Source organism: Amblyomma mixtum, chromosome 5, assembly GCF_055824585.1.
Source record: "Amblyomma mixtum isolate Tamu chromosome 5, ASM5582458v1, whole genome shotgun sequence".
In the NCBI taxonomy this organism is placed as follows: domain Eukaryota; kingdom Metazoa; phylum Arthropoda; class Arachnida; order Ixodida; family Ixodidae; genus Amblyomma; species Amblyomma mixtum.
In genome coordinates this window covers 159075468-159102563 of record NC_143016.1, presented here as the reverse complement: position 1 = coordinate 159102563, position 27096 = coordinate 159075468, and the positions used below count along the sequence as shown (strand labels likewise).

Sequence of the window (27096 nt, the reverse complement as noted above, 5' to 3'; positions counted from 1 at the left end):
GACGTACACTTTCACGGAGTGCGCAGATTGTTGCTGTTATTACTGTGGGTTTTTCAGTGTCCACAGTTTGTGAATGAAGCATCATCTGCAAATGACCGTATACATACGTAACCATCCTATAGCTCACGTGCTGGACATGCACGTTATTCCCAAAATTTCCTTTGCAATGCACTCAGCAAAGCAATTACCATACACACACTCAACACGGATCCGCACATATAGGAGTTAAAAAGAGAGTAATACATCCTATTGCGCGCTCCTTTAATAAAAGAGAGTGTGCTAGAGCACAACTTACTCTCTATTTACTCCTTTCTATGAGAGTGCATGAATTGAATTGTGAAAGGCCACGGAGATGGAAATAGAACATGCCTGCAGCCAACATAGTGAGCATCCGTCGCCTCAGTTTCGACGCAGCCAGAACCATCCCAGGCATCTTTTTCTGGCTGGAACTGCATACATCGCTGCCAAAAGCATTCCAGGTAATAGGGGAAGTTTGACAGTCCATAGGTTAGTTTCCATTCACCGAGACGTTCCAGTTCTCGTGCTACAATCAAGTGGTACTCCTCATCATCTGCAAAGAACAAGAAAAAACAACATGCATGATAGGTTCGATCGCACGATAATATTCCAAAAAAGCACCATACTCGTAAGAGTATAACTCAAAGTGGACAGAACGCAAGAGAAATGAGCAGAAGAACAAAGCACTGACTTAGCACGATGCCTACCTGACTTACGCCCTGCGGTAATATTGATCAAGACGAGCCATCCTGCTCACCGGCTTAAACATAATTAAGCAGGAGTTTCATCATCCCAAATTGTGCCGGACACACCCGAAGATGCTACCAAGGAGAAACTAAATGTGGATAGGGAAATTTAGGCCATAATGGAAAAGTTCTAACTAAAGGATATGGAAAATTTCACACCACTTAAGACTCCTTAAGAGGCAATGCAACAGTATTAAAATTTATAGCTGCATGTTCTTCGTGTGTTTGCATCAGTTTCTTTGCGTTTGTCCGAACATCGTCCGGCGCTATTAGCAACACCAATTAAGTACACGTTGCTGTGCTGTAATGTACACGCGATGTGAAGTAACGTGCCTGTACAAGGCCTCCATTTATCCTTACTTAACGAACATTCCTTGGAGGCTTAAAGGTAGCCTGCTCGACTTGCAATCCAAGGGTCAGAGGTTAATCCCTCCAAATGACTAATGATGACATGTCTACTGGGAATTGCTTTAAAGTGAATTCTTTTCTTTATTAAAGGGATCCCCTGAGGTCGAACTGACGTTGGCCTGCATTGATGGACTACGTCATTCTAACAACAAAGAGACTTCTTGCACTGAAAACACAGTTCTTATAAATAGCAAAGACCAGAAAACAAAACACGTTTTGTTTTCCAAAGCATAAAACAAAACAAAACATGCCTAGCTGTCATTGTGCAAAGGAAGAAAAGTGATGACTCTAAAGCCATATAGCATACAGCTGAAGGCGAGATCCAAATAAAAATGTAACAAACTACTTTTAAGCTTTCTGTCCTAGTATGGGGGGGAGTGTAAAACAGTATTGTAGAGAGAAAAAAACTGTGCCACTCCGACCAAAGTCTCCTGAGAGAACCGATGTTTCGGCGCCAACAAGGAAGGTTGTTCAGGGTTGGAAGCAAGAAGCGCTTTTTAGCCTTCTTTTTCCTCAATTCCATAACCGCTCTCCCTTCCCCCGCCTTTTGGGCTCACTCTCATTTACAAACTGGCCTGGTCCATCTCGACCACATGACCCCAAACGTACCGTTGTTCATAGAACCTGAACAATATGTTCCAAGTAGCCAACCATGGTACGTGAGAAAATAATTATATACCAGTAAAAAAACACAACAGAAAAGTTTGTCATCGCAACAGATTTTCTGTAATGTTTTTGACCAAAAACACATACTAACAATAGAAATTTTTGTAGTAACAACAGAATTTTGTGTAGTCATTGCAGAGAGGTACACAGATCTACAGACTACATAAAAGTGCTCCAGAAAAAAACTCTAATACAAAAGCAAAACACTACAACACAAAAAAAATCTCAGTATGACAAAACTGCAAAACATTTTGTATTTTTAACAGGTGACGTCATTATCTTTGACTGGGATGATTTCCAAGGTTAGTTTCAAACATCCTAAACTAAAATGGGCCCCATGATACGAGCCTCGAATGGAATAATGATTTTTTGTGCCATCCATCTGACAAAGTGGCAGCCCAGAGGCTGTACCCAGTGGTAAGCTCACCTTGCAGAGTGGATTTCTCAATGACGACCTCAATGGCGTCCAAACTACGACGAATAGTTACCCCGTTGGGTGTGACAGCATCTCCAGTACTGGAGCTAAGTGAAGAAAAGAAAGAAATGAATAGGTTGAGGGAACGATAAAAACGTTTATGATGTACACACATGTCGCGAGTAAGTTTCCCCACGTAACAGCTGGTCTCAGAAGAAGCTGCTGATACTGCATCCTGAGCAACACACCTGAAACTTTGCTCACCTAGACGGAAAAAGGTTGAGACAAACCTTCAGGCAGATTGCTGTGGAGCAAGGCCACTGCGCTCAGCAAAAATGGCACCGGGACGAAGAACTAGGCATGGCTGATTGCTAGAAAAATGTAAAGAAACTATATTTTTTATACAGTGAAAAAAAAAAGAAACAGAAAAAACAGCTTCTACAGGCTTTGCCCTTGGTGCAGTTATGATAGCGATACAACATGGAGAAAAACCTGTAGAAGGTCACGTGAAGACAAGCGAACAACAGTGCTAGCTCTTCCTTAATGTAGGCTTTTAATAGCTGCTTTGATAGCTGTTTTTTGCATAAAGTTTTTGACATCTTTCTCATGCCCCTCTTTTCCGCGCCTTTCTCGTCGCGCTTCCCAATGCCGGTCCTTGAATGGTGTGCGAGCCTTAACATTCAGCTTGAACATGCTGGCAAGAAATGGGCTCTGGCAGTGTACGCATGCACGTGAACCCCAAGGTGACCGTCTACACGCACCTGTAAACGCTCACTTGGGGGTGTTCACAGGATTCACCTATGTTGCACTGCCAGAACGCCCGGGAAATGTGACAATAGAAAAATTGACAAACCGCGCCATGGCAAAGACAAACGATGCTCTTAAGCTGCGTCGTCTTCACCCCTGGAGCTGCTTGCAGATGCGTCGATGACGGTAAGTGTCTGCAACACACCTGAAACTTTGCTCACCTGCGTATAAAGTCCAGGTTGAGACAAAGTTCCGGGCACACCGCTGACACTTAGGCAAACGTGGCTAGTGACCTTTCTGTCGTAGCTCGCATTGCGGACCAGAGCATAGCATTTTAAGCCCAGCGATAAGACTTCCCCGAGAACCTTATGCAAGTCATATACACATAAGAATAATGGACATGTGATGACCCTTATATGAAGGAAGGGCGTATATGAGTGAAGGCCATATACGTCCTTGTTCAACAACAAACTTACCTTACATAGACCTGCAATTTGTCGGCTGCAGGTTCAGCCTTCACTCTGATGTACAAGTGGAACTCTGAGATACGTTGCAGGTCTTGCAATTTGTGCATGTGGACGGTGCCAGCTTTCAGGAGAAGATTCGTCCCATGCTGCTTCTGCACAAAACATTATCCTCGCAGTGCCAGAATTATTGGCCAAACAAACTTTTCTTATTCCGCCCATCTTATTTTTTATTCTAAACAATCAACATATGGTACGCAACTGACGTCCCTTATGTTTCGACAGGCACTGCCGTAAATCATTTCTGCTCTTTCTCCACAAAGCATTCATAAAATCTCTTTTCACTGTGAACATAATCAAATCTGAACAAATGAACCATGAATTGTTCTTTTCAGCAAAGCCTCCCTTCCTCATGTCTGGTGAACAACAAGCAACCATCTGCTACATGTGCAAGGGAGAGAGATGACTTTTATGTACCAGGCACTGTGCCCCAGAGAAAATGTTTTCCTCAAATTACCTTTTTTGAGAAAAGAGCACAGCTCTGTGTGAACAGTCAACGGTAAGCTACGAATGTTAATTGTGTTTCTCTTATGCGAAAAACATTGTTTCTCTCATTGTTGAAAGTAGATTTCAGCATAAGATGCTCAGCAGAAGCAGCGTAGCACCGTCTACGATTAGTCGTGCCAGCAGCATTCTTGAAATGCGTCTCGCTCAGGTCATGCCACGCCACACTACAATGCACTACTGCCATCTATATCCTTGAATAGTAGAGCAAGCAAGGATTCACTAGCCAATGACAAAAACCTGTGACTTTACTGTGTCTCGAGTCAAACAACCTCGTTTCAGGGTATCGCGACTGCCAAATACAACCATACCATCCGGGGAACCACTCAGGAGCAGAGCACGCCCAGTGCCCCCACCTTTCCACTGTTCTCACTGTTCTTGTTAATGTGACATAATGTGACAGCATTACAGCTGTCATCATGCCAAAACCTAATAGATGTCCAGCATGAAATTCGCTGATTAGTTGAGAGATGTCATGTGACCTTGTGACCTCATCCCAAGCTGTCCTGATAGACCACCCTAATTGGTCCACAGAGGTCCCTTGGCCTTTGGATGTCATCATAACCAGTGGCGGGTGACAATTAATGATTGGTCGAGCAAGGTCATGTGACCTTGTGACGTCATCACAAACTGCCCATCCACTGGGTTGTGAGCAACCTAGTTTCTGAACAGCAACACTGATAGATAATTAAAAAAAAATTAGAAAAGAATGCGATGCATGCAAATGTTAGCACCATCACAGCATAGCGGATACCTGTGCAGCTAGCAGCCCAATTATGACGGTTGACGGATCGACAATTACAAAGAAACTGACGCAAGCACACACAGAAGTTGCAACTGAAGCTGCGACAGATGTGAGATCTAGTGCTATTGCATTCCACTCTTAAGGTGACTTAAGCATCCACACAGTTTTTTTATGAAGCCCCGCATCTTATTATCCTCAAGCCTCAAGTTGGAGTGCCCACAAGCACATCCTTCTCATACGAGGCTTGCGAGCAGTGAGATGGCATCGCTGCGCTACACGCTGCCCCTGGGAGCCTCATCATCGCAGTGATAACAGAGGCTCCAAAGGCCCGAACAGCACCTTTCCATTCACGGCGCGCCGGTTACTTTAGTATGCGCCAAGGTGATAACCAGATAGACAAAAGTTTCTGAAAGTTGTTTTCAAGTTCTCCCTCCTGTTTGCTAAGGTTCTTAGACAAGGTTGCCGAAAATGGAAGCTATAAGCATCTCATGCACAAAAAATTGCACACATATAGGGAAGAAGTAGCGCGTCACATGAGTAGTGATCCCCTAAGCCAGAGTAGATTTCCAACAAGGGAGCAGCTGTGCATTAGCATCCACCCAAGCGCAGCCATACGGCTACAAAGGAAAGCTTACACCTTTCGCAGAAACATTGTAGTTGAAGAAAAATTAGCCCTTGTCCGGGGTTCGAACCAGGTACCACTACCTGTCTGGGTAGTTGCTCTGCCAACCGAGTAAACCAGGAAGGCTTGCAGGTTGTAGGGCGAGAGCGAATTCATCAACAAGTGGGAACGGTGTTGATCCAATGTTTAGGGGGATCCCCCAAGGTGGAGTAGATTTGTAAAAAGGAGTAACTACTCAGTAGCATTCATCCAGCTAGCTCAGTAGGTTGAACAACTGCCCCAGACTGATGATGGCCCGGGGTTCAAACCCCACACAAAGGACACACTTCAACTATGCCAAAGGACACATTTTTCTTCAACTACGAAGTTTCTGTGGAAGCTGCAAGCTTTCCTATGTATTTGTATGGCTGCAACTGGGTGGATGCCAATGATTAATTCCTCCCTCACTGTGATATGAATAACAGTGCTACTCACATTTTGTCTGGTGAAATTCACTTCAAACATTTCTTCCTTCTGGAGGCTCACATCAGTTGGGTTCAAAACGAATGTAGATGCTATGTCCGAGTGCCGACGATTTGGAAGCGCTGCTCGGCCTCTGAATGCGACGAAGGGAAACGTGTAACCCACGAGAACTGGGAGCACCTTCGGCAGTGTGGATTCCCTGCAAGAGGAAAGCATACAAAATTGTTGCTCACAGTAAAACCTTCTAGTCAGAGTGCAAATCGAGACAGCTGTGATCATTCAGAGAGTTGGCCAGTGAGAACGCACAAACAAGCCATCGGCATGTCATAGCCAGTACACAGCTTCCATTTTTTGCCCCAGTACTTGGAGACATAGGTGCGCCATTCGGACTGGACACTTGCAACATTTGCAATTAATGAAAATGTTACGCCCAATGAAGATCATCCATAATCTCAACGTGCAATCAAGGACACACCGAATTGTGCATCCTCGGTTGCAGTCTCTGCCTTCTCAAGCTATCATTTAACTTCTCGGTCGTGCTTTTCAAGACAGTGAGCAAACGAGACTCAGCGTGAGGCAATAAAAAAAAAAATTATGGTCGATTTGCATAGTTAGGCCAAATGTGAATTAGGTGCGCTAGCAGTTCGGCTTTCACTTTGGTTCTGGTGTTTAGATCCAGTGTTCACGGATGGCAGTTGTTAGGATAGCGATAATGGGTAATGCACAGTCTTTGTCAAAAGTAACCGGGCTGCACGGTTTGCTTCTCAGTCGTATATTAAGGCTATTACGCCAGCCCCCAAGCTCTAAACCTCTGTGTGGTAAGGACAACCCATGACCTCACCTTAAAGAACTAAAGAACTTTTTGATCTTTAGAGACGCCGTGAGGGCTCTACCATACGAATGAGAAGCAAACCATGCAGCCTGGTTACTTTTGACAAAGACTATACATATATGTGGAATTGGTCATTCTCTACATTCATACATCCCCGGGAGTCTTCCTACCAATCCTGGTGCAGAGGTTAAGCGATGCGCCACTGCCCTTCTATGACAGGTGCTGCCAGCGGTGGGGCTTGGGTTTGGTTGTGACCCAGGTTGGTTTTTGTTTTCCCAAGCAGGCTCTCATGATTAACTGAGCTGCCACCTGACACGGTGGGCAGGTGAACAGCATGCCGCAAAACAGGCTTCAGAAAACAGATAGACAGAGAAACGCGCAATGGCTAAATGTGGGGAATGGTCACTATAAGCTCTAGCACACTAAAAACATCTCTAAGCAGCAGCATATCATGATAACTGCCATCTCTGTGATGGGCATTGTGATGCCTACCCAAGAAAGGGTGACTCATTTTCTCGGCCTTTCTAAAGGGTCACCAGAATGGCTGCTTGGCTGACCTCTGGCAACCAAGTGATGAAGTGATGGCAACCAAGTAGAAGCACCATAAAACGTCCAAGGAAAACGTCAGGTACGCACCTAGTTGGAGGAGTGACACTGTGAGAAGCTTCTAGGCCTGCTGGATAAGCACCGCCCATTGGCGAAGTTCTGAAGTGAAGGGGTAGCCTCTTGAAAGCAATGAATACTGAGATATTGAGCCATGCCGAGAAGAAATGCCTGCTCTCTTCAGGGGTGCAGCTGCTCTGAAAATACACCTGCAAAAAAATCATAACACGTTATTCCACAGCCTTTAAGCGTATGTATGCAGAGATGCTTACAAAAAAAGTCACTCATGCACGTTTCAATAGTTTCATTTGTTTTAAGTCCCCCATAAATCATCTACAAAAAATTTATGTTATCTACGGTATGACTAAAAGAGACTTCTATAGTAAATGCCACAATTATATGGCCTCCTAGGATAAAAGTGCTTTTCAAATTTCTTTGTGCTTGTTTCCTTTCATAACCCAATCATTCTTCTCAGGATATCTTTACTTTTATTGGCATACACCACCCGCCGACTGTAATAGATAATTATGAATAAATGATAGCGAACCAAAAGTTATCACCATTCTGAATGGAGAAACTTCCTTCAGCAGTAATCCTGGTTGAGAAAAAGAATGGCAGAATCATGCCCAAAACACTACAAAATGTTTAGTCATTTTGTCGTGACAAATTTTTCTCCAGTACAGTAGCATTTGCTGTAGTATTTTTTGGTAATTCTATCATTACAACAAGAAGCAAAGCTGAAGGTTGGGCAAGTTGGATAACATTCATGATGAAAAAATAGCGCAAAAGGAACATGAGGGATGCCTGTTTGTGTCGCTCCCTCTCTGTCCCTCGTGTCGCTTTTGCGCTATTTTTTCATCATTACAACAAGAGACAGCAGGACACTGCAGACAATTCTGCGGTGACGACAGGAGGTTCTGTTGTGATGGCAGAAAATACTGTTGTGTTTTTCAACAGGGATATTTCACCGTACCACTTGGATTAGCTTTCTGCATATACCACATGATCATTCCATACGGAAAAGTTTGATTCAATAAATTGGTTATCAGGTCTGCTCAAGGAACTTGTACAAAGCTTATGCAGTGGCTAAGCTATGTCTAGCAATGCATCAAACTCGGCGAGAGCTGCGTTGTATGAGCTCGTTGTAAAACTTTTTGCAACTTCGTGTGACATTTGCGAATGCCATCCATGCGAGAACTGAAGCTACATAGCACTGCCCTCCCCTCCTATCCCCTATCACGTTTTCCCTCACCTGCTCTTAGCTAGAACTAATGTAGGTACAAAACTCCAAACATGCAGCTATACAGAGGTATGAACACAGGCGCTGGTACCGACCTTCAACATGGCTTCAACATTGTGCGCCAACCCGTGAAAGATGTGCCAGGTGCGGGTATTGAAAGCCTGGGCCGACTTCAAGAGGTGCCCCACAGCAGTGACAACATCCCGCATTACTGCTTCAGACTCTTCTGTTGTGGCAGCGTTATTGATTTGGACATCGTGAATCAAGGAGGGCAACAGTTGTGATGCGACGGTCAGGTCATGTTCTTCCCCCTGTCACAAGAAAGCAGTGTAATCACCAACCAATGTTGCCGGTTACTCTAAATTTAAAGGCTTAACAATGCCAAGCAATGCAAAGGAGGATAGGAGTAAATATATTTTATATTTCGATGACCCCGCTCAGAGAGTCGACCAGGTGAAGAGGATTGTCATTAAAAGAAACCATTGCTAGTACCCTAAGAAAAACAATCTCCACAAGCGGATTGAAATGCGTAGATACTGAAAAGTTACCACATCCTCTTCTATGTAAAGAGATGTTACATGAAGGGAGAACTGCTTCTGTACAACTTTCTTACCGGAAATGGGGGCTCCATGATGACGCTCAGTGTTTGAAGAAAAGCTTTTCTTGTGGCCTGCAGAAACATGAAAACAAGACAGGAGAAATCAATATTTCATAACACGAAAGCGTAGCATACAGTGCGTATGGCATTATCATGAGAATGCTGAGCACTAGTCACATTAGCTGGAGGAGTGGTCTATCCTGTTACCAGAACACCCGTTACCATGGGGAACTGGAATAATGTGGCTGAAATGAGAAAAGCACATGCATAAAGCTGACTTTAGCGCGCTTACCACAGAAAACCGATCCATGTTGCGCAATGTCCGCACAGAAAATTTCCATGCTGTCTTCATCAGGTCGTGGACCGACGGCCGCGATAAACCCACTGGGGTGTCCTCAAGTCGGCAAAGCATGATGAGTAGTACTTGAAGCTGGTTGAGTGCTTCCTGGTAACTTTGGTCCCCAAAGAGCCGCGCTATTTTTGGCAACAAGGTAGGAACTATGCGTGTTCTGTTGGGGATAAAATAAGTTGACGAAACGCGCAAATTACCACCACTGCGAGAGAGTAAGATCCAATATGTATACCTACTTTTGCCCAAAATATGTTACTTATTTTTTCTTCTGTACAGCTCTTAGGTTCGATTTTAATTTAATGATCCACAATTGCCTACTGGCGAGTCAGAAAGTGCCCTATAGGGGTGCTTTCTGAGTGACCTATACTTTTCTGTGAGTGTTTTATTTTTTCGAGCTTCTTGTCACATGGATGGACAGATGGACAAAAATATGTGCACAAGGACAGGTTAAAATGTAGCCACTGAATGAATTTTATATTAAAAAGCTTGCTTGAAAATGAATAGGTGCTAGAACCGGTTGCTCGAGATGGTGGCGCAAGTAGCAATACAGTAAAACAAAGCCGAAAATTAAATTATTATACAGATTGCTAAACAGATGCCACACTACGACAAAAACAAGAACGTCTCCTAAATAGTAATATTAAAAAAAAAAAGTAAGCTTACAGCTCAGGGAGATTCACGGTGCTCAACACTTGCAGAGTGCTGATCATGGGAGCACAGATTTGAAATCCATCTGCATCCTGGATCATCACGCTCACATAAACTGCAAGAACAAAAAAATAAAATAAAAATTAGAAACTCATCCAACACTTTACAGTCAAACTAGCCAGCAGTCGATTCGCAGCGACAGTATCACTAGAAGAGAGATTAGCATCAGGCCAAATGCCTGCAGCACCATTCACGATGTGCTCATAGAAACACCAAGATTCCTGAAGCCAAATCATTAAAAATCACTGCGGGAAGTGCATAAATGGTCAAAAGGTGCACCCTCAAATTTATTTCACCTCTGTGATAGGCAATAGATGTTTGTGGACGCTATGAATGCAAAGAAATTACAAAAGATGAGGAAGTGCTGTGCACGTCTTTTTCTCTATCAACCCTCTACGGTCTTGCACTAAAACTCACCAGTGTAATTCTGTGACGTATGACCGGGTGGCAACCAGAAGGAAGACGTGCAGTGAGAGCCGCGGTACAGCTGTCGCCAGAACCCTGTAGGAACCACACTGTAGGCCACGGAGTAGGTGTACGGTTCCCGGCCACCATTCCAGCCAGAGCAGTCCGCCTTGAAAACAGTCTCTAATGCAACACCAGTGCAAGGCTGGACAGTGCACCGGCCTCCCAAAGGACCTTTTCCCACCGTTACCATTTCCATGGCTTCTCCGATTATGTCTTTCGACCCTGGGTGCATGTTAAAAAGCAGAAACAGATTTGGTAAATAACATGGTAAACGATGGAAAAAAACTGTGAAACTTCGCACCACGCTAGAACACGAAAAATGGTACATGTCTCATGTCACGTTAGCCTCTTCGCTTGCTCCCATTTCTTCAGCCAAAATTAATCAGCTAAAGTGCATGCTGTTATCAAGAAACAAAATCGTTGAGCCTGGCTTCAGCACAAAGAGCACAAAGTAGACAGCAACATTAAAATAAAAAATCAAAAAGGTTACAAACACTTGAGGCCCAGCGTTTAAACTTAATTATGCGCAAAGAAAAAACAAATATCGCATGAATGAAATGTTGCGTGAGTGAAAGTCTATGACATTGTTACCTGTAACTGAATATGAAAGACTTTTGTAAAGCTCTAAGATGGTGTCAATTATGCTGCAGATATTAGCAGAAGACTATGATGATCTCAGGAAAACAATAATAACCTAGCAGCACTCCCTTCACGTGAAATGTGCTTCCTAGTAAAGCTGTTCAAAGCAAAAGGATCAAGTGAAAGATAAAACAAAAATCTTATACCTACCTCTGAATTAACATATTGTAGGAAACTAGATTAATGCGTTTCATCATCCTGTGTGTCCAGCTAGCACTTTAATGTCTTCATTTACTCCTCTCCCATGAGAAGTGCAGACATATCTACGAAAGCCTATAGCATTTAGTGGCACAAGCCGGGATGCTTGTATTTTTCAGTCTTTGTTTAATAGTCCTGCTGAATTTAAGCGAGACTTTAGGAGAAATGGATGCATCTTAATTTTCCTCTCTCCATAACCTCCTTCTGATACTCACAACACTAAGAACCCCAAAACTGAAGTGCCCAAGAGCACAGTTCGCACTTCTCGCTACATTAACCACGCCTCTCCTCTGCTGTTCGCCTAACATGGGCTTCTGTCAAAGCTTCTGTCGAAGCCCATGTATTCTGTCTAGAATTAAGACGCCGACAAGCAACATCTTTTCTTTTCATTTGATTTCTCTACAACCAGTTATCGTTGGGAGAAAAATTTCAAAAATGAGCACGCAGGCATACCTTGTCGACGGATGCTGGCAAGCACTGCGTAAGAAGATCCAGGTATGAGCACTCCGGGTCGAAGAACGAGCCATCCGCTGTGCTGCTCTGATGAGCACTCGAAGCCTCTCGCTTCCAGTCGTTTCCCCAAGTGCATGGAATGACGCAATGACGCGGGTGCAGAGTTCGAGGGGACAGAAGAAGGAAGCATTCTGTCTGTTCGTCCCGGTGCTTTCCGAGCTGCAGGAAATAAGAGAGGGAGAAGAACGGCAAGTAACGCTGCTTTATAGAGCATGCAGTCCTTGCAGGCCTTTTCTCATCTCATCACTAGCGGTCTGGAAAGTATAGGCGCACAGTGGCGGCTCCTGCAATATGCTCGCGATTTTTGACCAACTGTTCTCCATCAAAACGGTGGCTGCGAACGGATACAAAAACCCAAAAGGCGCCCGTGTGCTGTGTGACGCCAGTTCACGTTGAACTATTCCAGAGCCGTCCACTACGGCACCTCTTTCTCTATTTCATCTTTCACTCCCACCTTCCTCACGGTGCCGCAAGAACTGAGACAGTTACTGCGTCTTTCTTTTTCACAACCAACATAAAAAATTTGTCTGCTTCACTGCAATGGGCTCAGCCCAAATTGTTTATGGAACAATTTCCAGAACCAACTGGAAATTGTTTATGGAACAATTTTCAGTTGGTTCCAGTTGGAACCAGCTGGGTTCCAGTTGGTTCCAACTGGAACCAACTGGAAATTGTTTCATAAACCAGTTGAGCTGGGAAAGATTTTCACCTGGGTAAGCGAACAATTTTTTAACCAAGGCAACATATCCCACAGTTTTCCCCGGCCAATCATAAAAGCCTGATGCTCGCGCTGGATCTTCTTTCTCAGACATGCACTGAGAAAGTATAAGTGCAGTAATTCACTGATCCTTTTGCAATCTCAGTATGTGGGAATCATTCTTTTTTCGTATCTCGCCTTCATCAAAATACAGGCACCGCTGCCAGGATCAAAACCCACAATATCGGCTTCAGCACCTACAGGCCATATTCACTGAGCATGTCGGCCTGACAGCATTGTGTTCAGATATGAAAGCAGAACTCCCTTTTAAGTCGTGGGCATGCTTTCAGAACCTGAGTCCAGGTCCAGATCACACAACTGTAACGAAGCGTCCTGTATATGACTCACACAGAACATGCAGGTCTAAACGGACAACACATACGGAAAGGCTGGAAAACATATGGAGTTCGTTTCACATCCAGTAATATACGTTGCAGGGCTAGTTGGTTCATACTCAGATTTCTTTTATGCGCACAGAAAGACGACACAATAAGACAAGGTAGACAGGACGGAGCGCTCCGTCCTGTCTACCTTGTCTTATTGTGTAGTCTTTCTGTGCGCATAAAAGAAATCTCGTTTCACATCATACACATTTTTGCAGACGTAAACCGGACACCATACTAGGAAAAAATGAATGGAAGGCAGGCATTTTTCTCTACATTTTCCCTACGCGCATGCCGTGTTCTGATATATATATTCTTGCACACGGCTCATACAGATTTTTTATAAGGAACAATAAATTTCAAGAGTTGTGATGCGCTTTCAAAACTTCTGCAGGCACCTTTGCTTTATCGGTGGTTCGCCCGCATGAAGATTCTCGCAGTTCCACATGTTTTCTGCATGACTGGTACAGAACATATGCAATCTACATGAATCTAGGGGGGGCGGGGTGTTTTGTAACGTCACCAGCCTCGCTAAAGCACCATGGTGTGGCAAAGGGGCAGCACAACAGCCACAGCAGCCATTGCAGAATTCGTTAGGCCATTCCAAAAGCTCATTGCTTTTATTTTTGTTTTCCTATTACTGAAGACGGCAAGTGTTGTGAAACCTAGCACAATACTCAACATTTGCAAAAAACGGTCCCCTGGGACATGAGGAGAGGATTTATAGCTCACTCTTGTGAGTGCAGTTCATTTGCATAATGTGTTTCATAAAGATATGGCGTCCAAAAATAATGGCTACTTTGATTTTCCCATTGAAAATTTCACGCTCATCCCCTGTCCTGTCTCTTTAAACTACCTCTATCAAGCATGGTGGCCTCTGCACTGATTGGGCTCATGGCCAAAAGTGACGTAGGTGAATACTCCCTACATGGACAAGTACAAAATGTTCGACATAGGCCGAAACTTCATGTTACATCAGACGAATAATGCGAAAACCACAATGAATGTATGTAGAAACAGTGACGCTTAAAACAGAAAGTATAAGGACAGTCGTATATTTTATATATCATGCGCACTGCCTATTCCAATAATTTTGTATGCTTAGGCCATACGAAACATTGCAGTAGGTGTAGACGTGAAAGCATCTACTTTCCTCACAGCTCTGTTCATTCTCCAAGGACCACTGACCAAGGTCAGATTCAATGAAACAGCATTTACAGCAGGGGTGACACTATAGTATCTGTCGAAATTCTAATCCAACACAAATATATTCACTATTTGCCATGTGCCTGACCTCACCATAGCATAGTTATTATCAAGATTGGCTATTCCACGAAGAGAAGATTATTAACAATGAGATGAAATAAAATTAAAGTAGTCCTTCCAGCTTACTAGCCAGGGTGTCCAAAGCCTTTACCCTCAAAAATATGCGCCATTGGCAGATGTGAAGAAGTATCCCCATCATTATGCGATTGCAAGCAGAACTTTCCATTGATGATGATGAGGTTGCGATTATTAAATTGTGTGCGTGTGTGTGGACAGGGAGGATTTCCCTGTATTCCAAGTTCTAAACAGGCAATCGACTCCCTAACGACCGCCAGAGTCGAAGTATAACAAAGGTTGGCAGTCGAAGGTTGGCATCTACAAAACAATGGTGGATATTATTGTGCCCACAAAAGGAATGAATTTATGCCCACAAGTCACAGGCCCAAGCTTGTGCACAGCACGTACCTTTTGAACGTGTGCCCTTTCCATGGCGGGCTCGGCGCCGGTACTTGTACGCCTCAAAATGAACTGCAGAGGCTTCACTGTAGGAGCCTGCAAAAAAGAAGTTATCAACCACGGAGTATAAGTTCTTCTGATCTTCCACAATTTCATTCATGCTGCCAAGATATTTCCCATAAATGTTTATCTCCTTTCTTTAAAGGAGCTACCCCTCAGTCCAAATTGCCAAGAAATCATTAATACACTAGCCTCTGCATGCCTCTCTAGCCGTGTAATATCTGGCATATAACAGCCATGTGCTGTTTTGACCACTTCAACTTGGCCTTCTCACCCAAGGTGAACAAGAAAGGAACAATACGTTAGTGAGCTAATATAGAGTACAGAAAAGGAGTTTTCTGAGCCCTTCCATTGCTCCCTTTTCACAAAAAGAAAGAAAAATTCATTGCAATTACACACATGCTAATGTGCACGATGATGCTAACCATGGAGACACAACCACATTTCAATTCAATTTATTCATCATCGATGCCACTCAAGCAGGCTGCTACAGCCTTGGTTAAAGCTTCCCGTAAGACAGCGCACGGGGAGTGAAGATAACAGGGGAACGAGCTAGTTTCTAGAGTGAGTGAGTGAGTGAAGAAACTTTATTTCCGCCAGAAGAAGACCCGTGCCCCTCCGGGTCCGCACGCAGGCGTTCGGGGAGGGGCAGCGTCGCAGCTGGAAGACTAGCAACGGTATAGTCGCGCAGCTTCTGCTGCCAGGCGGGTAGCGTATCGTTGTATGCTAAGGTCGGCACTTCTGAGTATGGTCTCCCATTCCTCTGCATTATTGATTCTGCCATATCCTGGGGCACTGGGGCATCTCCATAGTATGTGTTCGAGTGTAGCGATATGCCCGCAGAACTCGCACACCTCCGCATCCTCCCTCGTGTCACCTCCTGTCCAGCTCCTCCAGAGCGGGGATGCGAAGTTTCTAGCTTGGAGTCTTCTCCAGTCATAGGCCTCAGCCGAGCTAAGTGATCTATCCGGAGGAGGATAGAGAGGTCACTCATGTCTTCTTTCGAAGCTCTGCCTCCGCCCCATTCCTTCCTCCCACAGCCCCCATATGGATGCCTGGCCGCGTGTGTTGTAACATCTTTGGATGCTACAAAATGGTCGGCGTATAGACTCTCAATCGCAGTTGCATGGTGGTGGCGGCCGGTTCAAAAAAGCAGAACACTTAGTATCAAAGCTCGCGATGCCCTGCTGAGTCACCGACCATTGAGAGGGTAGGGGTTTTCATGGGCGTTCCTTTGCCAAGAGTGCCAGGACTGTTTTATAGCTTTAGATTCCACTTCTTCACCATTTCTTCTAGCATTCTTCCTTTCTCTTAGAAGCCTTGCCGCAGCGCTTGTGTGTCGTTGCTTTATATCTATTTTTTTTACAGCATGGGCGTGGCGGCGGAAAAAGCGTGGGGGGCCTCCGTTTTTTTTGTTTCACCGTCGACATTTTCTGACTACAAAAACTACTATGTCTTAATCGGGAACATTAGGCCTAGCAGCTGGCACTCTAAAATGGTGCTTTACACCCCAGAGGATGGTACTATATCATGAATATTCAAATTGCTGCAATCAGACTTATGTGAACAGCATCAGGTAGAGAAAACAACATAGTTTTGTTCAGTGAGGACACACATACCGTTCCGGTGAAGAGCACTGGTGTTAGTGATGTCTGGGAAAGGTGGAAACGGTGGAACTTGATTATCTGCAAAAAAAAAAAAAAGAAAGTGAACGTCACTATTACAGCACACTGAAGATGTCAGAAAAATGCACTTCTGCACTACAGCTAGAAGAACCACTCTGTTTTCATTACATGTATGCATTCACATGTTTCAGTATATCAGTGACACTTACCAACAGGCTTTACCCTCCAATATTCCAATATAATTTTTGTTATTGAGCTAGAGTTTCAATCATGTCGTTGTCTTCTACCCAGCTCCACAAGAATACAGTCCAGACCGGATTTATCGAATTATTGTTTATATGGAACAATCCAAACATCCCGTGTAAAAGAACAGCACTATTACACGCGTCTATTGAACTTGTTCTCAGCAGAACATTCTATATATCGAATGATACAGTGTGTGCTTGCAATTGGGACTGCTCTTAACTGTGCTCTTCGATTACTTTGTGCGGATGGCCTTGGACAGCAGCTGGCAGAGCCAGCACTGTGAAAACGCGTGCCGGGATGAAAGTGGGATGTGCACAAAAGTGACCGTCGGTCTCTTGCACTCATTTTCTCTGCCACATCGCTGTCATCTGTAGAGGCCAGCCAAAGTAAACCATAGTGGTGACCTTCTCTGTCAAGAGGTGCAGCAGAAACCAACTGTACCTCAATTCTCATGACATAATTCCATTTATAGTGCACTGGAAACAGTATCGGACACCTTATGATAGGAAGTGGCCAGTTTCAAAGCACCGTCCTCTGCAGCTTTGATGCGAAGCAAGTTAAGGCCTAGCAACACCCAGCAAGTAGTGCGCTGAGAGCCTGTCGGCTGGCGGCACGTTGCTGCAAGAACTGAGTCACTAGTGCGGGTGCAATACATTCTAGCTTTTAGGGTGCGGACAGGCATATTTATTGCTATTTTTATATGTCGAATTACCAATATATCGAACTATTTAGTGAACCCCTGCAATTTCGATATATCCGGGTTTGACTATATCTCGATAACAGAGCTATGTGGTTGATTATTTCAAGCCTAATTGCTCTGCTAAATGACAGCAGTGATACAGTAAGACATCACATATGAATGCTGGAAATGTATGCATGATGGAAATGCAAGGCGCCGATGAATTACCTATGAATGAATATTACTGCAAAAATTCATTTTTTTTTCCTCAGAACACTATATCAGATAACCTACTGTGGAGCCTGATTCACCAAAGCAAGACACTGCACTCGACCAGTAAACCTGTAAATGCAATTATGTCGTTAAACGTGAAGGTTCTTCACGCTATTTGTCTGACAAAATCTGCTTACCAGCAGAGCCTTGTTGACCAGGAACTCTCTTCTGGGGCCCCTTAGCACCTTCCATGCCGGCATCATGTGGTCGTGATTGTGTACCTCCGCCTTCGTTGTAGCAGTGGTTGTCAGCTGTGCATAGACCACAATGTCTCTACTGATACGCTGATGGCTAAGAACCTATAGCCCAATTTCCATTTTGCACGAACCAAGGAAAGAAACCACGAAATTACAGAGTTTACTACTCTACCAGCAATGTGCACACTTCAGATCTGGCTTTGCTCTTTCGAAGGTGAGGCATTTATAATTTGATTATTACTAAGATACCCAGATCTCGCGATTCATATTCTGCCCACTAAAACAAGCAAAAAGAATTCTTAGTTACTTCCCCTTTACAAAGGAGAACACAAAATAGTTTCAAATATTCCAGCGAGCATCAAACAAAAATGGAGACCATAGCCAGCCAGTCTCCCACCATAGATTCATTCAGGCAAATAAGAATATGTTTATGCAATTATGCGTCTAGCTGCTTGGATAGCCACTGCTTTCAAAAGAATCGATGTGTCAGTTTCCTAAGAACATACATTTTCCTGTGTTGTCCTCTCTGATGAGAGATATGACAGGCACTGTTAAGCTATGCTTGCACTCTCCAGACGACCCAAGAGGCAAATTTCAGGAACTAACTTTAACAGCAGGTCTACATTAAAGGGACAGTGAGGAGAGCTCTATTAATATTTTTCTTACAGCAAAATCCGATAGTTCGGCATTTCATGGCATTGTTGCCACTTGGCCGGCAGCGAAAGATGCATTTATTTCTAAGAAATTTGGATTCGAAGTTGAAAAAGTTTTTCCCGCCGCTCTAATTCAAACTTGGGATTCTCTTATGATGACACAGGACAAAGTGACGTGAAACATGACGTAACGCAGACTCCATGATTTCTGGCGGCCAGCAGTGCGGCCTAGCAGCAGCCGAAAAGAAAGCTACCGCCGGCCGCACGTTGAAGGCATCTATCCGCTATTGCGGCCGTCGCTACCATCGCTTCGTTTACGTTTGTACCGGCGTTTTGCCAGCATACGATGGATCTCGTTCTCGAAGTCGTCAACAAGTTCTCGCAAATAGACACCTTTAGCATACCGTGTACCTTGTTACCACTAGCGGAATACCGGGAGCCCGCCTACCCTAGGTGAGCAGGTGCTGACTGGTCCCGATGCTACAGGCGCGCGCGTAGCTGCCGGGTACGTGGCGCCATCTGGCGACGTCAAGGAGATTTGCGCATGCATTGGCTACGCCTCAGTGATTCGTGGCTTCTCGTGTCCTAGTGTTGCTAGCACCATTGGTTCTAGCAACACTGTTTTGTCCTATGACGTCATCACGCTTGTACTTGCGAGTTTGGCCTGTGGCGGCGATACCTGTATTTTGGTTCTTGCTCTTTTCTACATTACAAGAGCTTTGCTGTCGGTATGAGTGGCGTTTTTGTAATCAGGAGCTGGTATTCTGTCGATACAAGCCAACTTCAATTTCTCCTCAGTGTCCCTTTAAAGATCAGTTACGGAGGGAGATTAAACTTACACTGCTGCTGCGTGTTCTCGTCTAGAAGGGGCTGCAGTGACCACTCGAAGTCCAACACATCCTCCCGGTCGCAGTCTTGGCATGATGCTCTCAGGACGACTCTTTCATGGCTCCTCACCCGCTGGTCAAATTCGCACGATCGACAGCTTATTTCAATGAGCCTAGCAAAAAACACACGCATTAAATGAATCAATTGCCAAGGCATACCCAGCAGTTCTGGAGATCACACCACTCCTGCCAACCAGTACAGCCATTGGAGGCCCCTGTGTATGGATGTATCTTACAGAAGGTTGTGTTTGATGACAGACTACATTAAAACTTCTAGCTTCATTTCCCTCTAAATTTAGTGCTTTATCGCAGTGATCCAAGTTTCCTCTCCAAAGAAAGCAATTAAACCCCCTAGGGGGCTTGGATGAGCCAAGCTCGTCATAAGCCAACTGTCATTTCTGGATCATGACGAGTCCAGCTTGTCGTGTGTTTTCCGGCACTTGGTGTCTGGTTTAATGGGGTAGGGCTCATCCAAAGAACTTCTTTGGTTTGCCGACAGATGGCAGCACAAGAAATAAATTACCATTTTGGTGCCACTTTCGAAAAAAAATGTGTCCATTATGGAGTTAATGGCAGCTGATGGAATAGGAGAAAAAAAAGTTCTTCGCTATCACCAAGGATGACATGAACTTCGGCGTGAACTGGTAGCTTAAACCTGAAATTACTGATAAATGAGGTGGTTAAGAGCACTGCTACCCCTTAATTCAGCAACAAATATGCAATCGAGTTTGTCGCAAACCAAACAGGCAAGGCCGACTGGGCTGCATTTGAATTAACTCTCGAGTGCCCAGATGGTGTCGTCATGTTTCGTTGGTCTCGTGATCCTGGCAAAAGTACCTCGGCTTCGCAGACGTGCGTTTCCTGATCATGCCGCGGTTGCTTCATGACCTCGACGTCGCGATCTCACGCGTTGGGAGAACCTCGCCACTAAAGTTTTCTCTCTGCTTTACTGGTGCGCAACTCTGGAGTATCAAGTAATCGTCTCCAGCACTCACGTTCACCTACGACGTTCATTGAGTTCTCCCGGATAGTGGCTCGGTAAGCCCATTTTTTCTGCCAGTAGGTGCTCCCTCACCTTTCATTAGATTTTCCTTTTGTCTATATTTCTTAGTCTTAGACATTCTATAGAGAAAAGTCTACTACAAGTGCATGTCATAAACCTACAGGTTGTCTATATGCTGTTCATAGCATTTGTATAGTGTACAGACTAGTCCATAAAATATGTCCAAAGAAAGTCTATAGATAGACTTTACAGAAAGTATATAGACTTTATAGACAAAATTCTATGGACAATCTATAGGCTGTCTAAAGAAGTTTCTGTAAATATAGTGATTCGTGAGTGACTGTGCGCTTACAAATCAAGTGCCACGGGCAAAGCAGTGATGAGGTGCTCACTCAAGGCAACGCTACAGTGCCTAGAATATTCTAGGCACTATAGTAATGCGTCAGCTTTCGCAGCATGTGGTAGGTAAAAGTTCACGACATGGACTATGTAGAACGTCAGCCCAGCGTCTTACTAGCAGTTAGTGCAGCAAACAAATGCTTACAGTGGTACACCGGAGAGAGAGTCGCGGATGGTGTCGCCTGCGCACATGCAAACTGCTTAGGATCTGGCTTTGTGCCTCAATGACAAAAACAGCGCGGATGAGCTGAGACAAACACACGCACGGAACCCGGTCTTCACCATCTCCGCTGGCAATGTAGTGAATGTTACTGCATGCACTACAGTCTGCGCAAGCAAATCAGGGACTGATTTATCAAATCCTTTAGAACGTTAGAACATTTCCTGACTGCACGGAACATGGCATTTCGCATTTATTCTCCGGCGTGTGACAGCGAAACTGCTGGCCAAACACGCTACGTAGGATAGTGTACACAATGATGACCACTATGCCCCCTGCTTAGGCTTAGCTGCAACATAAGTGACAGCTAATTAGCCCTTTTCGCTGTATGTGGCGTACCGGAATCGAGGGCCACCGGCAGAGGCATCCAGGACCTGGTGCGCAGCACGGGAGGTGTTGCCCAGCGCCAGCGTAGCCGTGAAGAGGAAGGCGCCCGACAGGGGTCTCAGAGCCGACGCGGGGAAACGCAGCGTCATGCTGCTCCTCTTGGCCAGAGACGACGGCACTGGGTCCGTGAAGCAGTCGGCGCCGCCATCGCTACTCAGGCGCTCACACTTCCATGTTACCCTGCAAATGAAGGCAGGCAAAAGTGGACATGGTATGTAAGGCTCATGTCCGGAAGATGGAAACAAGCAAACAAACGAAAACTTACGCTGAAAAGACACTCCTTTAACAGAGGGTTTAGTTTTAAGTTGGTGAACTAGAGTGTTAGTTTTATGCTTTAGTGCTGTGCAATATGCGCCTGTGCCTGAGCCGACGCCGAAGGCAATTTGGTGCATACAGGGAGATGGAATGAAAACGGCGGTCTGTTCCAAGGGAAATGCATAAATAAACGCTCGTTCCTATTGGCGAGCATGCAGCTGTAATGAATGTGCATGGACTACAAGTGATACAGCAGATACGGCCCCTAAAGACTCAAAATATGCCCATTAACCATAATTAAAAATTTCTTTTTACATGCAGACCGTCAGCCTGCATGTCAGTCTGCAAACAGGCTTTACACCTTTTCTCTTTGCTTTTCACATCAAATGCAAAGCAAAGCCGATTTCTGCTTTCAAAAACACGCAAAAGTATCTTTATCTGTCTGTATCTCTGACGTAACAACATCAATACTCCGTTCTACATTGTTCTACGTCAAGCTGGCAGGCCCAGTACTGAAAATGGTTTTCAATGCAAAGCATAGCGAAACTGGTGATTCGTCCGAGTTCGATCACAACGTCGCGTCAGTTGCTCAGATGAGAGACACAGACGCGTTTGGAGATCGCCACATCTTCTCCAAGGAGCAAGGAGCAGCCAGCTCACTACCAACACACCTGTAGCCAGCGAGCTCCGGCGGGTTCACTTTTGCCTCGAGGATGACAACCGCGGAGGGGCCGATTGAACGCCATGAGCCACCCGCTATGCTGATGCCCAGTGGAGCCGGGAGGACAGCCAGGGTCACGTTCTCTACAGCGTACACAGCTGTGGGCACCATGCGGGCCTGCGGGAGAGAGGTTTGAGCACTTAGCGCAACTACTCGATTTCAGCATCTGAGTGGGGGAATGCGCTTCACAACAAGCAAAAATTACTATGACTGCACATGAACAAACTGAATGCTGGAAATTGGATCCTTGAATGTAAGAAGCGCGGAGAACCCGCACGATACAGTGACGTGGGACAAAGAAGTAGACGCAAGCAACGCAGCAATGTGGGCTAGTTGGTTGTACATTTGAGGGGAATAACGTGCTACACACGGACCAAATACGACAACTGAAACGACGGACAGCATTTGTCCTGTGTCTGTCATTTCAGTTGTCGTACATGGTCCGTGTGTAGCGCGTTATTCCCCTCAAAAAAAGTTGACAGGTGAATTCCTTTGTCCAGCTTGTGCACACCCCTCGTGCCCAGTATGCATCACTGAAAGCTCTCAGTGCTCGATAATTATACTTATCATTATGGAAACCACTGACCCGCTGAGCTGTGGCAGCCTGAGAACTTCCGCACAGACGTATTATGGAAAGCATCTGGTATTCAAATGTCACGTCCCAATGAGCGAAACCACGATGAAATTGAGACATAACAGATGCAGAACTAATCAATGTAGCACCTCGTAAGCTTCTCCCTCGATAACGTATAGGCTGCCTGAAAGCAGCATACCATGAACTGTCCCAAAAAGAATGTCCAGCAAGAAATCAGAATACTGGCGTTCGGGTGTGATGCGTACAGTTGTTGAGACAAGCGAAATAAGAGGAATGATGCATTTGCTGCAGCCATACGGTGCATGAAGTCTGTAGGCAAACCTCGTGCAATGAAAACATTTATTGAGAAGCATGCAGTTAAACGATCCAGAGGGTATGCTACTTCCTACAACTCGGTCCCTCAAACTGCCTCTATTCACAGACAGCAGCATCTATCGCAGCTCAAGGGTGCTTGGCGATGCTGGTTTCCCTGGGCATTTCTCGCACCTCTCATCCCCTGCCCAGAGATATTTCCGCCCCGGCGCCCACGTAACCGGCGCTTGCACTTCCGACATACACTCCTTCCTCTTCCACAACCGCCTGTCTGGCATGCGAAGAGACAATTAAAGCACTGCGCAATCACCCTTATTTTCACCTCTCCCATCCCTTTCAAATTAATAATAATCCCTGAACGAGCAAGGGCTCAGGCAACGCTGCTCCAACCCTCAACGCCAGCGGATTTATGGGAGAGAGCCTCGGAGGGGGTGGTCCTACTTTGCAGGACGTATTGTGAAACTTTTACCATAAAAAGATAGCAGAGGGGAGGATCAGTGTAGTTTTGCTATGGAAGATTTCTGGCTCACCAGAAAGCTCAGCCAACTTCGACCTTTAAAAAATAACATGCCGATAATGCTTTATATGCTTTTTTAACACGGTAGTGTCAAGGTTCGCATTTTGCAGAAAATCCGGCGGCGCTGTGAGCGGAAAATCCAGTTTGTGAAGGTGGGCACTTGCCCACCGGATTGTGAACAAACTGCCCACCGTGGTAGGTGGCAGTTAAATTAATGATTGGTTGCGAGAGGTTGCCCAGGAAAAGCATGCCTGGTTCTCACAAGCCCCACTGGTGTCTGTGCTGCAAACAGCCACCTGCCGTGCCAGAAGTGGTATGAAGACACCCTGCTACCTATGAATGCAAAGTAGAGAATGACCAATTCCACATATATATGGGCATGTAGGTAGAACCTAGGCAACAGAGAGGTAGCACTTGCGTGAGACAGATCTGTATGTCATTGCATTTAGATTTTTTTCAGGAGTTTAGATAAACATTGTGCGATGGTGAATGAAAAAAGTGTCCGTGTCTGCGAAGTGATATGCAAAGAGGACCTCAGGCCACTGAAGGGACCCATTAGCGTTATTCCATGTCCCTGAAAAGGATGATCGAGATTGCCTATAATACGCTTGCATTATGTAAAGTACAGGCCACCGTCGAATGTTCATGCTGCGTACTGGACCTCAAAAGCGAACCTATCATTTACTATATAATTTTAAAATTCGCGCTTCCGCGTCTCGCGGCGACCTGCAGTGCCAAGCTTTCGGCCGAAACCGCGCGCAACTCGTCATGCTGTGCTCTTTACGTCAGCAGCGCAGGGCTGCCATTGGTTCGCCGTGACGCCTCTTTCTGACGCCACGCAGCTCCATGACCGCGGCCGCAAGCTCCGCCCCTCCCCCTCTCCTCCCGGGCGCGTTGGCAGCTGGCGGAGGGGCCGAGGGACCGAGTGGGTGGGGCCGGCGGAGGCGCTGACACGTCAGCGTGCAAAAAGTTACGAGAGGAGAGAGAAAGGCGCGAAGACGCGTAAATTCAAATTTTGACGGGAAATAACTCAGTTTCCACGAAACGCAATAAGAAAATTCTTGCTGGAGGATATTTATGAAGCGGCGCCCTTTAACATCCTAGGCATACCGCAACTTTATTTGGAGTACCTTCAGAGCCCCTTTAAGAGTCCCCTCAAGTTATTTTTTTGTTGATCTGTGTCCATTCCTGGCTGCTGCCTGTGCTAAAACTAATTTTGCTAACGCTCATAAAACATCCTATATAAGCTCAACCATTTTCTTTTTGCTGGCCTTTAAACATTACACGCCCCACAGATTAAATCCAACTAACGCATAAAGAAACACCAAATGCTTCATTATCGACGACGCAATTCACGCAGCTGACAGCGCGGTCATTCACGCCACAGTCGCCCCATGCATACCGGCGAAACATTAAACGGAGGACAAACATGGACCTAATTGCTAAAGCCGCGCCGCCCATTCCGCTCGTCAGCCCTTTACGCGCGGCTGTTTGGACAATAAGAGCCGCGATAAGGGCAAACAAGATACCGCCAGGGAATAAGCAGGACAGAATAAGCGAAGCAGACAAAAGAGGAATAACAGCGGCGATAGGGGAGCCACTGCTAAGCCCAGAAACACAAACACAACGTTGGCGCACTTCGCCCGCGGTGCTCGAGCCTAGCTGGCTCTTCTGCCGAGACCGGCTGTCTGTAGCACGCGCGCATTGCTCTTTCTTCTCCGCGGTGACAAATGTAGCAAGGCCGGACAGCAAGAAAAACTGTCCCGGCTGCAGAAATCGCAGCACGCGACATCGACAGGCAGGCGCATCTCCGACGCGTATACGCACACGCTCCGTAATAATTGCGCGCCGCTGCAGTCCCGATGGCCGCCGAGCGATACGTTGGGCCGGGCCGCGCGAAAGCCGGGCGCATTAAGCATGCGCCCTCCGCGCGCACGCCTCATAAACTCTGCTGGCAGCGATAAGGGTGCGCATCTGTACCCGCTAAACGCTGCGGGAAACAAAAGAGCAAAATACGGCAGCAAAAAAGACGAGAGGAGAGCGGCTTAGGCGAGCCTCAGCCGAGCGGATCAACTGGAACGAGAGACGGAAGGCTGAAGAGGAAGATAAGATGCACACTGGGAGCGACATGAGCGGCGTCAGTAGTAAGCGCAAGACAAAAGTCAATAACGAGACGACGGCGAGGAATGAGGGAGAGACGCGCCGAGCAACACAGTAGCGTAAAAACGCGCACTTAGTGACGGTCCCAGCGGCAGCCATCCGGACCAGAAAGGCGGAGAGAAGGCTGGTGGGCCAACTAATAAAGAACGCTGCAAAAAAAGAAAATAAACGATGAGGGGGGGAAAAAACACGAAAGTAAAGAATAGTGAGAACGGCCCGAGGCATCCAGAAAATATAGCGGTCGTAAAAAGAAAAAAAAAAAAGAGAAAGCAGGGCGCAGACGAAACCGAACAGTCATCGTCGTGATTAATGATGAAGAGATGCGCCATTTCCTTCCCCGGGAGGAGAAAGGAGAGCGCGGCGGGGTGTGAGGAGCGAATGAAACGGCTGAATTAATAACAAACACAATTAATCACGTGCCACGCGGCGCGATAGTGTATGCGCGCTGCCTCCGCGGCCGCCCGAGGCGCTTTCCGTCCGCGGCCGACGACGAGTGCCGGCCGGAGCCGCGCCGCTGCTTCGCCGGCGAGCGGCTTTTTCTCTTCCATTGTACTTCTTCGTAATTTGCTTCCTTTCCTCCCTGTCGCCTTCGGCACGTCTTCGAGTATGCTAGTGCAAGCCGAATCGCGCGGTCTCTCTCTCCGCGGTCGTCAGCTTTCTTTTGCCCTCGTCTGTGTTAATGACCACGTCGTGGAAGTAGTCTCGCGTCGTTTCGACGAAGGCCGAGCCGACGCGGAGGAACGGAAATTACGAAGCCAGGTTCGCTGCGCTACAGCCCGTTTAGGTATTTTTTTCTCTCTCTTCATGTAAGCGTTTAGTCTCGGAACTTGGCCCTGCAAAAAGATGCGAATGCAACACCAAGTACTCGGGACGACAACAGCGTTGGCAAAAAGGTGGGGACACGACAGGGGAGCACAGCCGATGCCCATACCCACGAAACATAAAACGTCTTACAAACGTCTCGAAACAGCTCCAAATGACTAAAAACATGTTGCGCTCCTATAGGAGCCCTCGTGTATACTGCGCCGTGAAAATAA

At 45.9% G+C, this 27096-nt stretch overlaps 1 protein-coding gene across 1 annotated transcript in view; it reads right to left on the bottom strand.

The window, feature by feature from the left end:
* Window positions 1-27096, bottom strand: part of LOC149344282 (uncharacterized) — a 527027-nt gene that overhangs the window by 62166 nt on the left and 437765 nt on the right. The window contains exons 16-32 of the mRNA XM_089547199.1: window positions 22426-22592; window positions 21452-21679; window positions 19443-19603; window positions 17891-18004; window positions 16550-16615; window positions 14880-14966; window positions 11949-12167; window positions 10608-10880; window positions 10146-10245; window positions 9423-9639; window positions 9146-9202; window positions 8628-8843; window positions 7326-7501; window positions 5870-6056; window positions 3477-3619; window positions 2266-2360; window positions 370-571 (exon numbers count right to left, since the gene is read on the bottom strand). Coding sequence (XP_089403325.1) covers window positions 370-571; window positions 2266-2360; window positions 3477-3619; window positions 5870-6056; window positions 7326-7501; window positions 8628-8843; window positions 9146-9202; window positions 9423-9639; window positions 10146-10245; window positions 10608-10880; window positions 11949-12167; window positions 14880-14966; window positions 16550-16615; window positions 17891-18004; window positions 19443-19603; window positions 21452-21679; window positions 22426-22592 — 2708 coding nt within the window. The remainder of the gene's footprint in view (window positions 1-369; window positions 572-2265; window positions 2361-3476; window positions 3620-5869; window positions 6057-7325; window positions 7502-8627; window positions 8844-9145; window positions 9203-9422; window positions 9640-10145; window positions 10246-10607; window positions 10881-11948; window positions 12168-14879; window positions 14967-16549; window positions 16616-17890; window positions 18005-19442; window positions 19604-21451; window positions 21680-22425; window positions 22593-27096) is intronic.